This window comes from Nanorana parkeri, unplaced genomic scaffold (assembly GCF_000935625.1).
Source record: "Nanorana parkeri isolate BGI_ZX_2015 unplaced genomic scaffold, ASM93562v1 scaffold20, whole genome shotgun sequence".
Taxonomy (NCBI): Eukaryota; Metazoa; Chordata; class Amphibia; order Anura; family Dicroglossidae; genus Nanorana; species Nanorana parkeri.
In genome coordinates, this window is record NW_017306288.1 from 2,936,583 (window position 1) to 2,949,112 (window position 12,530).

The 12,530-nt window shown below is 42.0% G+C and overlaps 1 protein-coding gene across 2 annotated transcripts in view; it reads right to left on the reverse strand.

The window, feature by feature from the left end:
* Positions 1-5,220: 5,220 nt before the first annotated feature.
* CUNH14orf105 (chromosome unknown C14orf105 homolog) overlaps positions 5,221-12,530 on the reverse strand; it is an 18,813-nt gene continuing 11,503 nt past the window's right edge. Inside the window, exons 4-6 of one of the 2 annotated variants that reach the window (XM_018562466.1) lie at positions 10,121-10,219; positions 8,478-8,655; positions 5,221-5,524 (exon numbers count right to left, since the gene is read on the reverse strand). In XM_018562466.1, coding sequence (XP_018417968.1) covers positions 5,277-5,524; positions 8,478-8,655; positions 10,121-10,219 — 525 coding nt within the window. In that variant the 3' untranslated portion in view covers positions 5,221-5,276. The remainder of the gene's footprint in view (positions 5,525-8,477; positions 8,656-10,120; positions 10,220-12,530) is intronic. The other variant, XM_018562474.1, reaches the window with a different exon arrangement.

Genomic DNA, 12,530 nt, shown 5'->3' on the forward strand with positions numbered 1-12,530 from the left:
AAGGATAGCGGACGTCAAACAGCGGTGTACAGCCGTACAGCCGTACAGTCCAAGTAAACATGTCAAATCTAGGTTCATTTATATTTTGAATACATTACTCTGGTGAACTTATATATAAATTGAAAACGTTATAGAAATGATCGTAAAAACACTATATACAATGAAAGCATAGAGAAGAGGAGGGGTGGGGGGGGGGTGGGGGGAGGAGGGGGGAGAAGAAGAAGGAGAATGACCACTTGAATTTAAAGTTGCCTTTCACATGTTTTGTCAGTGCATTTTTGACCTGTAATTACATGAACCAAAAATGAACTACAATACATCCCTATGGGTGGGCAGATGTAAACAGATATGTATCTGCCTATATCCACCGTTTATCCGGCCACCATATTGGTTACATGAATCAGTTTTTCTGGAGTAATATTCGGAACAGACACAGATGCCGCATACAGTATGTGACATCCACCTCTGTTCTGATCTGGCTCAGCAGGGGATCTGTCTAGGATGGAGCAGACAGTACCTGTGTGAAAGGGGCCCAATGGTTTTATTTAACTAGTTACCTTCTGGCCACTGTATATAAACGGCCAGACGGCAGACACATAAATACGGGTGGGCAGATGTCTACTTCATTAGCTTCTTTGGTGTCCCTAGGTGACATTAGGGGTCTAATAGGTCCCTGATGTCTCCATAAAATGGACCTGTCACATCCTCTTTGCTATCACATAGGGGGCTTGCTAGCCCCCTATGTGATAGCAATTAAGTTAAAAATAAAAGCCACATATTAAACAAATTTAAAAAACACAATTTTTTTTTTAAAGTCGCCCGCCACATGTACAAGCACATACAAATGCAAACGCACGTCGAGTGCCCATGCTACATGGGCCTAGCACAGGTTAATTTAAGTGCTCTGTCACATTGTGGCCTTTTCCAGCAGTGTTTGACAGCTTGTTCTAACCCATGCCAAGCTCTGAGATTGATGCCAGGTCTAAACATGTGTAGTGACATGAATGTCTCAGTTCACTCTGGGATGAGGTTGGACATTGTGGTCCAAATGCTAATTGTAGAATTCAGAACAAGCCACGAGAGTGGTCCAGGGGTGGGAAGAATACTGCCTACTCCCTTACATCCCATTCATTAAGAATGAGGCTTCAATGTGACTTTCCAGGTCTTTTGACTGTTATTTAAATATGCCCCAATGTGTTCCTTAGGTTGTTAGGGGCCCTGAATCATTTTGTGTTATATCTGCAAGGTTTATGCGTGTTGCGTTTGTTGGGTGTTGGGTTGTGGCTTGGTGGAAGGCCTTTTTCTTGCATCGGGGCCCAGGGGTTTTAAGCAATGTGTCTGTAATCTGTAATCAAGATTTGTTTAGTGGAAACATACATATGTAAATAGAAAATCAACTACTAATAACATGCTCACACTCCCCTTGGTTATATTTTTCATTACAAGTAGATTGGGATTTCTCTGATTACATTACTGTTGCTCTAGGCTTTTGTTCCACCAGTGTTTACAATTCGATGAAAACTGTGAAAATGTATTAATCTTAGCTCCACACCATGCCTAATGGGTAAAAAATTTAGGAGATGAGTAATAAATGAAGTTATATTTTTTTTAGAGCTTGGGGCAGTACATTTGTGTCTCAATATACTTCTGCGCACATAAAGATTAATATCGATAAGACAGAGATGTTAACGGATTTTTTGTTTGTGAACCTTCTTCCTCACCGCAGATAAACATAATACTATTACATATGTTGCAATATTCGGTGCATAAAGTTTCTACTCTGGGGAATTTCTAAAAGAAAGGAAATCCATATTTTATGTGGAGGAGCTCCACATATGTGGTACCCTGGTAAGGAGCACCTGGTTGTTGAAGGCACACTGGAAGCCTGACAGGGAAAGGCAGTGGCTATAATATACATAGAACTGTTTATTTAAAGGCCAGTTCCCAGTTTTGTTTTGTTTTGTTTTTAAATATCCATTCCCCTTCACTGTACATTTACTGTTTCCCTTACAAACATACCTCAAAATCTTCTGTCACTCCCAACCTTCCAGTTCTTGATTCTTGATTTTTTTTTTTTACCTTGCAAATATACAAAGCAACCTTCATCATGAAAAAGCAGTCCCTTTTTGGTTACCTGATCCCCCGTGGAACTGGAAAATGTGCAAAAAAAAAAAAATGCAATGCAAAATAACTCACTCACACGGGCGATTAGGGCCATACACTGACAACAATGGCCACATTTGTGTGAGTAGAATGACAGGCGTTTGTGATCAACTGCAGACAGGAAACGCGTACAAAGCAATGATAGACTGACAGGTAACGCAGCTATCCGCATATATGCACCAGTGACGTGCGGTACCTTCGGTTCTGGGTGAGGCTTTCCCCAGCCTTGCCCCCAGCATCACCACCCATATCCCGCTGAAGCCCCAGCCCCATCCCACTGAAGCCCTGCCCCCCAACCCGGTCCTCAAGCTAGTGTGAAGGAGGAAGGGAGGAGACAGAGAGGAGCCTCCCTATCCCTCACTTGCTCGTCACTGCTGAGGCATCGAGATCAATGGCGCTTTGCCATTGGTCCAAACCACCCACAGAGCTCACGCCTCTAACACAGAGTAGAGGCTGTTGCAGCTCTTGCCTCAGTAGTTAGGTTACACAAGCAGAGGGGAAGCCTGCTGCTGTGTAACATAACTACCTGTGAAAATCCGGATGCAGCGCCACCTGTAATTAGCAGGCAGTGCACCGTCCATGACAGGTTACACAGTCGGGAGGCTTTCCCTGCTGTGTAACCTGTTACAAGCCGATCTGAATGAAGGAAAAGCTGTCAGCTTCAGACTTGAAGCTGACAGTTTCCTCCATAAAACTGACCCTGACCGCATGTCCCTGGTATGCACACATCCAGCGACTGGGAATAGATGAGTGGCCGTGGGGTCCTAGTGTGACAGCCCTGTTCCTTTATACTGTAGATACAGCGCAGTGAGTGAATGTTGTCACCCTAGGGCACAGTGGGGTCTATTCATAAACAATTTGCAGAGCCATTCTCCCTGCACATTTCTTTGACTGTTAGTTCTCTACAAATAGAGGCAAAAACAACTTCTCAGTAGACTTACTTTTCAGGTTAAATGTAACATTTAGAAAAGACTGCATCATGAAAATACTTATTTCCTGTGCACCCTAGCTCCATCTAGTGACCAAAATGCAGTATTTTCCAAATGTAACATTTGACCTGAAAAGATAATATTGTAAGAACCTTTGTATTTTCCTCTATTCACACAGAGATTCACAGGGAGTATGGCTCTGCAATATGTTGATACATGGACCCCAAAATGTGTTATTGCCAAGGTCAGCAGGTGAAAATAAATGTAACGGCCACCACTTCTAAGGAATGGTGAGCTGCACTATATTATATTTTTGTTCTTGGGTTTAGATACACTTGAAAAACTGTTGAAATATCAGCCACTCGGGTACTGCGTTGTTACAATGAGTGGACCATTCACAGACTTGCATTGCATGGGAGAGCATTAAAGAACAGTTACTGTACAGTGTTGCACTGCAAAGCAGGAAGCAGAGCCTGTGATCAGTAAATATGGCTGCCCACATGTACATGCTGTATATAATTACAACAATACAGAAAAGCAAGGGGGTTGAAACATTAACACATATTAATAAGATTATTTACATCAAGCTGATCTGTTTTACATTTTTCGCTAAAACTCAGTCTCAGTTTTATTAGCACATAAAAACTGAATACAGTGCAAGGTATAGTGTACAAAGGTTGTCCCCATTAGGGCAAGTCATAATAAACGGGTGGTGGTTCACAGTGAATGATCTAAGATCAAAGACAAAAAAAGACAACAAGGCACTCAAAGACTTCTAGAACTATGGTTTGCAACTGGTGTGCTGTGAACCAAAAATGGGTTGAAACCCCATGTTCAGTGGGTCGCCGCGTGCCTTTCACTGCCCTAAGTGAGAGGCACCAGCAATGTCAGTTCTCCTGCCAATCAGCCATTTTTCAAATATGCTGCCCGACTCTGATTTTCTGCCTGAAGTGGGGTGGGCAAGGGTTATGGTCACAAAGGTGCAGCACAGTGGCGTAGTGGTTAGCACTTCTGCCTTGCAGCACTGGGGGTACCTGGTTTAAATTCTGGCCAGGTAACTATCTGCAAGGAGTTTGCATGTTCTCCCTGTGCTTATGTGGGTTTGCTCTGGGTACTCCGTTTCCGCCCACTCTCCAAAGACATGCTGGAAGGTTAATTGGCTCCTGTCAATATTGGCCCTTGTATGTATGCATGTGATATAGGGTCCTTAGATTTTAAGCTCCTTGAGGCCAGGGATTAGGTGAAAGTGAACTATATAAAGCGCTGCATAAATTGTCAGCGCTATATGAATAATAAAAGAACTCCATCCAAAGGTGCATTGATTACAGCTTCCTTGCGTGCGCTGTAGAGGTGCCTGGATTGGACTGACATCACATTGTAGCTCCCAACACCTCTACAGGGCATGCAAGGGAACTGTACAAGCTGGATGGATGGAGCTCCGTCATAGCACAGCAGCCCACAATGGCCTAGCCAGGATATAGATTTCCTATCATATCCAGTCAGATCACACTTCATACTTTGAAGTAGAGCCTCAAAGTTCAAATAAAGCAACTTATCAAGATCAGAAGGGAGGAAGGTCCCTAAATACTTAATTGAAGTATGGCAAATATGAAACTAAAAGTCAGCTTGGAGTTGCTGAACCATCAGTGGGGAGAAAGAGACGTTCTGCTTCTTGATTTTTAAAAGTTTTAGCGTCCTGCAAAATCAGCTGATCCCCTGAGCACTGGTTCTGATATCCTGTTTTAGGGTGGCTCCTTTCCCTTGCATGGTCCTAAAGAGCCACTCTTCATGTATGCTAGCAAGCTGTATGTGTCTCCACAAACACACAGGCACAGCAAGGCAAGCCATTCAGTCCCCCATGCTCCTCCCTTCTACAAGCTAGTAGATTGACGGCTGCTTGAGACTGCTCTGTCCCTTGTGACTTTGTATTAGAGTGGACGTTCAGGAAGCCGAGGTGAGAGAGTTGGAGCCAGCTGTTCTGAAACAAGATGACTAAGTGCTTCGGAAAAAAAATGAATGTAATACCTTTCTAGGGAATGTGTATTTGTTTAAGCTGGATTCAATATAAAAAAAAATTTGAAAATGTAATACTACTTTAACTCTTTATATGCCATCAGTTGTCATTTACAGGAAATTAATTCCTTTGGTCAGAAAAAAACAGCGTTTATAAAACCAACTTTAGATTCAAAATTCATGATCATAGAACTCATCAAAAGTAGGGATTTTCTCAGTCCGCGTCCTCACTAAGAGAGGTCTCCGATGACTCCGTGCATCTTCTCTGATCCAGCTGTCCAAAGAGTCACTGCTTGAACTGTCATAACTGGACTCAATCCCTTGTTTCTGGAGCTGAAACCACAAATTCAGCTTGGTCTTCTGCAGCTGACAATCTGGTGTACAGCCAGGGTCCCTCATGTTCCAATGCCAGCTATTTCCTAAATGGAAAAATATAGTACAACTATAACTGATGTCTGGAGTAGCAACTGTAATGAGCCAAGCTGAAAATAAGATATACAGGCGGTGTGAACAATAGTTATATGTTTATTAAAGTTGAATTAATTCCAGTTAAGCTGGCCATACACTGTTCGAATTTGGTCAAACATTGGTTCAAAGCATTTGATCTTTGCCATCAACAATTTTGTTTGAAAGCCCTCAAAGTGAATCCTTTCCTACTTTAACCAAAAATAATACCAGCAGTAGCTGTACTGCTGATATAAAATCATCTTACAATCATTAGTTAAAACATTTTTACTTTTTTTATAATTGTTGTTCTTCCAATTGGTGGTGAAGTGAGGCACTACTGATGTAGCCCTGGCCTCACAGATGCATCCTGGGAGGATTAAATCCTCAGTGCCTTCTTTGGGAAATCTCATCTGTAAACTGTATAATCTTGTGAGATCTTGGAGAAAAGGTAGTTTTTCCTCTCTCAGACGGTGTACATTGTCACATGTTCTTGGAGGCAGAGCCAGAGAGCCAAGAAGTAGAGGGAGATGGATTAATCTGCCCTTAGTGAAAATGGCTACCATGAGAAGAATGGGGAGGAAAAGAAAAATAGGGTATGCAAAGGATAAAAAGCCTGCAACTATCTTTAAGCATCTGTGTGTAGATTCCAATTGCTAAAAAAAAATCTAAAGGTGCCTTTGTTATCATTTTTAAGATAACGGTGAAGTTCCTCTTTAAAAATTTCATCCAGACTGCTACTATAATTGGAATCCCAGGCGCAGATAAGAAATAAGAAAACATTTTCATCCTGCTCATTGGATGGATATTCTACAGGTGTATGGCCGACTTTAGTATGCAATAATCACTTTAGACCCCAAATTGGAGATCTTACCCTTTAAAGGCTTCAACACTTCCCAGCATCAACCACAATATGTCACACTCATTTTAAGCAGTGGCATTCCTTTAATGATTTCAGTAGTTCATGAACAGGGTCACCTGTCATATTTTTGACAGGTACCCTGTCAAATAGTAATATTTTTTGGGGGGGAGGGAATCCAGAATCTTTGGAGGTGACAACTCACCAGTGACATGATCACCAAATCTGTAAGGAAAATACTCATCTGCTTCCATGTGTGGCTCTCTTGCTGTATAGATGAGTGAAGCTCCTTTGCTGATGGCATCTCTGCAGAATGTAAGTCTCCAGCAACAGAACAATGTGTTGCTCATCCAGTCAGCAAGGGGGTGACCTGTGCAAATGGGAATTTTTTTGTCCTGCATAGTGATCCCGTCGCTGACGGGTTCTTACCAAAAGGTCGCAAATGTGACATGGACCTAAATTCAGCGAAAAGAACGGGTTGCATAGGATGATTAGAGGTGTTTTGCTTTTAACATTGCTAGCTTGCTTGTCTAATTCTTGTAGTAAAACGAAGATAACTGACCCAGTAGTAGTATTCATGTGTTTTTACAAAGCAAGAATGTTGCATATACAAAATACTTACAGTTTGAGGATAACAACACAAAGCATGCAGACTGCTACAAATATTTATACATATACAGTACGCACACATGTGCACGCTACATATCCTTTCCTAGCAACTGCAATACTCTATATGCAATAGAATACACTAAAAGTCACTTAGCTTCCTTCATAGCTGGTCCACAATTTCCTTATTAAAACAGGACTATTGGCATTGCGCTCTCACGAAAATGGATTTTCCCGTGTGGTGAATTGAAGTCCTCCATCAGCTTGTGCTGCTGGTCTTTTTATTTATAAAGTTTGGTAGCCAAAACCCACGTGGGTATAGCCTTTGAGCTTTCTGCTGTCCTACATCAGCTTCTATGAAGGGTGTATTTCCAGACCCGAATGGCATTTGGGTGCTCTTGAATGCCATTTGGAAATTCGGACTCCATTTGGGTCTTGGAGCATCAGTTTTAGTATTCTGTAATACGAACGAATATTCGTAGTGGCAACATTGTGACCCATATATACATAAAACTAAACCTGATTCAGACCCATTCAGATGCATTAAACCGGAAAACTCATCCGGTTGAACAGAAAGGTCAGATGTCCAATTCAATCTCGTTTTTTAACGAAATTCGGACGGGATCCAAAACTTGGAAACTGAAATTTGGATTTGGATGCATTCAGATGCATTGGGATTTAGAAATTCGGACATGTCCGAATTTTTGGAAAATTTGTCTAGGTGTTTAAGCAAGTGCTCCTCTAGTACAATGGAAACAGCTAAACATATGTACTTTCCTGGCCAAACGTTTACATTGCCCACATACGTTTGCCACAATAGTATCTATTTTGCTATTGCATTATAGGACAGCAAAAACTAGTTTTCTGTAAACAGTTTGACTTAACAATGACATTTGTTTGGGACATGTCTCCAGAAGAAAACCTGATGTTTGATGTCCCTAAAAAGTTGTACGAGTTGTGTCAGACTCCATGCTGCCTTGGATAGAACATTCTAGCAGTAGTTTGAACTATAACAGGCACTTTACACAAGGGGCTGAATTTGCTCAAAAGAGTATCATCATTGAGGTGTGCCTTACGGCCCTGTCCAATGGCCTATTAAGAATGACCAAGTCCCACCCACCTATACTGCCAGTGTATTATCTACTCTGCAATACTCCTGGAACGCATATGGGTCCATACAAACTGCTGTCTACACTGTGCTTACCAATGGCGGCTGACACAAGAGTGAGTCTATTCTCCGCATAGCAGTGCAGAAATCCTGCTGCTAAAAACGGCCGTACACATCCCACACTTTTCGGAAAAAATTATCATTATAACCAAATATAAATTAACTGTAACAATAAGCAAGCACAGCAGGTATCAGATTCAATGTTTATCAGGGGAGCGGTAAAGGATATATTCGGCTCTGTGATGGAAGCGCTCTGAGTCTACACGTAGCAATATATTTACACTGTAAATCTCACCATGATCCATATTAAAAGTTTCATCATGTTCCAGCGGCAGGAAATCTTCATCTTCATGACACCTCATTGCATGTTCTCGCACTTTGTTAGTCTTCATTTCCCTCATTTTGTGTTTATTGATCTTACTCTCTCGGTGGATGTTCCTCTTCACTTCTGTCTGAGACTGCAAATGATTCATCTGTACAAGCAAAAGACACCGAAAGATGTCACTGCAAAGAGCGATAGGATGAGTGGCTGTGTCCTAGCTCTGCTTTTTATTGCACTATACAAGTAGCAATCATTTAGAATTCTTCTTTCATTGGCATCATTACAGTAAACAACAGGCAGAACTTCAGGCAAATCGGGGAACTTTTTACCTCTTAAAACATTTCTAATTCTGTTCCCCCAGACTTACGATCCAGGCAAAGCTAGGTTGGTGACCTTGCTTTATTCTGCATACAGCTTGGTCACTAACCTGGCCCTACCCTTGATTAGAAAATGAAGTATCTAGATTTGCAACATTAGCCCCACAACAGCTTTTTGTTGTGCCTTTTCTCTATATTTGTCCTCATAATAATTGCCTACACTGCTTGGTTGTTCTATTGTTTGGCATTTGCCTGGATGTGCCAAAGACTAGAAATGCTGTCAGAGGTTTGAATGAATGGAGTTTCCTGAACAAAATCCACATTCATTCTTAGAAATTCGTTCATTCGACTTTTTTCGTCCCGAAAGTCGAAAACAATCGTCAATTTGACCCCATTAAAGTGACACTAATCTCATTCATGCTGACACTGTCCTTCCTTCTGGGGGGTAGCTACTTTTGTTCTCCATGGAGTCACCTCTCTAAGCTCGCTCCAATGATGGACTACAGTTTCAATACAAATTAGTAAACTAAACATGAAATTGTAGTCCATTCAGGGCCGGATTTACTGTCTCTGCTGCCCAAGGCCAGGTTCCTCTTACTCGGCGACATCACCAAAATCACCTGTACAAAACAAGCGACGGCAGGGCTTAAGCAGGGCTAAATGTAGAAAACAACTACCTGCCTGGCACCCTGAACTGCGCGCCGGGAGATAGGAATTCCACACCCCTGCTGCTCTCTACTCCCTGCTGCCGGGGCCTTGGTTGGCCTTGTGGTAAATCCAGCCCTGAGTCCATCACAGGAGTGAGCTTGGAGTGGCTACTTTTCAACACACAGTGTTGAAACACAGACACAGAAGGACAGTGTCAGCACCAATTCAGAGATGATTTGAGGATCTACAGCCGAGTGATACACAAATAAGATACATTTTTGTTAATAGTTAAAGGTACTTGAATGTATTTTTAAGATTTAACTCCTGAGTTTAGTGTCACTTAACTATTAAAAAACAAACGTTCCTAAAATGAATTTTCTTGTGCCAAAATCTCCTGATGTGTGGCCAAATAATCAACCGGCATGTCTCTTTGCCTTTGGTGGGAACTCAATGCACATATCCTCCTGGTCACGAACCAAGGACCGCAGCACTGCAAGTAGAAGTGCTAACCACTAAGCTACTGTGCTGCCTGGTTGCTTACTCCTTCCTCTCTTCTCCTCCTGACTTTCTGTTTAGTAATGGACACCCAATACTTCCCCAAAAAGTACTAACGTCTTTCCACTGTGTAGTTCCCACCATTGTTTTTCCCACCTCTTCACGCTTGCGGTTTATTTCCTGTATCTGCATCTTGTGAATGTGCTGTCTCCTTGCTGAAGATTGTTTGGCCATTCCTGCTTTCTTTTCCAGCACCTAAAAGGCAAATAAAAAAGTTATTTTTATTCTTCATAAAATAGGAATCAACCCAAAAACTCTTTTAAACTCCAATTCAAAAAAATTTTTCTTCAAAATTTCAAACTACCCTTTTCTCTTAGTAACAAAATGCAGAATCTGCTGTAGTGCCCTGTTTTGGCAGAGCTGAGTATCTAGCGCCAACAATTTTCACATCGCTTAGCTGCACATTCAGATTACTCCCTGATCTTAAGGAGCTTACAATCTAAGGTCCCTATCTCACATGCATGGGACAATTATTTTCCAGCATGCCTTTAGCGTGTGGGGGGAAACCCACACAAGCATAAACTCCTTGTAAAAAGCAACCTGGATTTGAACCAGGGACCCCCAGTACTGCAAGGCAGAAGCGCTAACCAGTACACCACTGTGCTGCCCAGTTTTTTTTGGTTGGTTGGTTGGTTGGTTGGTTGGTTGGTTGGTTGGTTGGTTGGTTGGTTGGTTGGTTGGTTGGTTGGTTGGTTGGTTGGTTGGTTGGTTGGTTGGTTGGTTTTTTTTAGGTGAGTAGCACAAGTGTCCTTTAGCAGACATGTTTTGTTGCAGATAGGGATGTTAAACCACTTCTGTTACTGATAGCTGAGTGCCGAATACATCTATTGGTATCTATTGGACTGTGCAGCCATCTCTCTGCAGTTTAATTTTGGGTTGAGTAACACAGGATTTGCTTTGCTGTACTTTGTGCATTGATATTTACCATACTGAATAAGCCTATACAAGGTATTTTTTATTCATTTTATACAGTGGATTGTACTGATCTATACTGCAGGAAAACTGGACACGAAAAGAATATAGAAGAAATAACCTGAGGCAAAAGGATTCTGCTCCTCCTATATAGCATTAGCTAACTGGCTTCCTTGTATACACTCTAATGTTTATGAGTAGCCCCAGAGCTCAATTGTTGGAACCAGTAGGCAAACAATCTTTGGTGTTCAGTGCAAAACTCGTTTACCAGGATCACCTCTTCACACATAGCTTGCTCATGTTTTACAGTTCCTAACCTGGTTTAGAATATTAGGTTTTCATTTAAGGGAGCAATAGGGTCAATTTACAAAGCTAAAACACCAGGATATGTATAATTTGTTTACAAAAAGGGACAGTTTTTTTCAGCTGAGTCCAATTAAAATTTAGAATTATGATTGCATGGCTGATAATAAAGATCCTAATCCTTGTGTAAAGCTTTGAGTCTACTGTGTGAATAAGCTTATATTTTTTTGCATGGGACAATGAATAGGATTTGTGTGTTCTGATCTCTTTTAAATAAGCGTATATGTGATGTCTTCATTCTACTCATGATGTGAAAAATGTGTGACCGATAACTATAGGAGGAAAAATGTACATCTCTGCTGCCTATAGGCCTACTTTGGCTAATGAAAAAGCCAGTCCAGACAAGTCCATGCCTTTGCCATGTACATCCAAGCCATCAATGCTGTTGGATACTTTGAGATGGTAAAGTAGATAATCTCTGTAATTCATCCTGAGATTTTTCATAGGCAGTACAGCCATGGCTGTTGTCCTTATAATGGCTTTATTAGAGCCTGTGTCACTGGGCGTAGGACTTGTGTCAATGGCATCAATTTGACACTCTTCTGAGATTATTCAGAATTATTTGACGGTTGCATTTGACCTCTGTCTGACCTGCATTTAACAGGTCAAGTTTGCAGGTGTTGCATTTCAAAAGACTTGTATGGAAGTGGGGGGTATTGGTGATCATGCAAGTTGACCCGAGTGATAAAGGGGGGTATTGGTGATGTGCCAGGTTGACCTGTGATAAGGGGGTGGTATAGGTTATATCCTGGATTGACCTGAGTGATAAGGGGAGGGGGTATTGGTGATCATGCAAGTTGACCCAAGTGATGAAGGGGGGTATTGGTGATGTGCCAGGTTGACCTGAGTGATAAGGGGGTGGTATTGGTGATGTCCAAGGTTAACCCGAGTGATAACGGGAGGGTATTGGTGATCATGCAAGTTGACCAGAGAGATAAGGGGGGGTATTGTTGATCATGCAAGTTGACCCGAGTCATAAGAGGGGGTATTGGTGATGACCCAGGTTGACCCGGGTGAAAAGGGGGGGTTTTGGTGATATCCCAGGTTAATCCGAGTGATAACAGGAGGGTATTGATGATCATGCAAGTTGACCCGAGAGATAAGGGGGGTATTGGTGATCATGCAAGTTTACCCGAGTGATAAGGGGGGGGTATTAGTGATGTCCCAGGTTGAGCTGAGTGATAAGGGGGGGGGGGTATTGGTGATCATGCAAGTTGCCGCGAGGGATAAG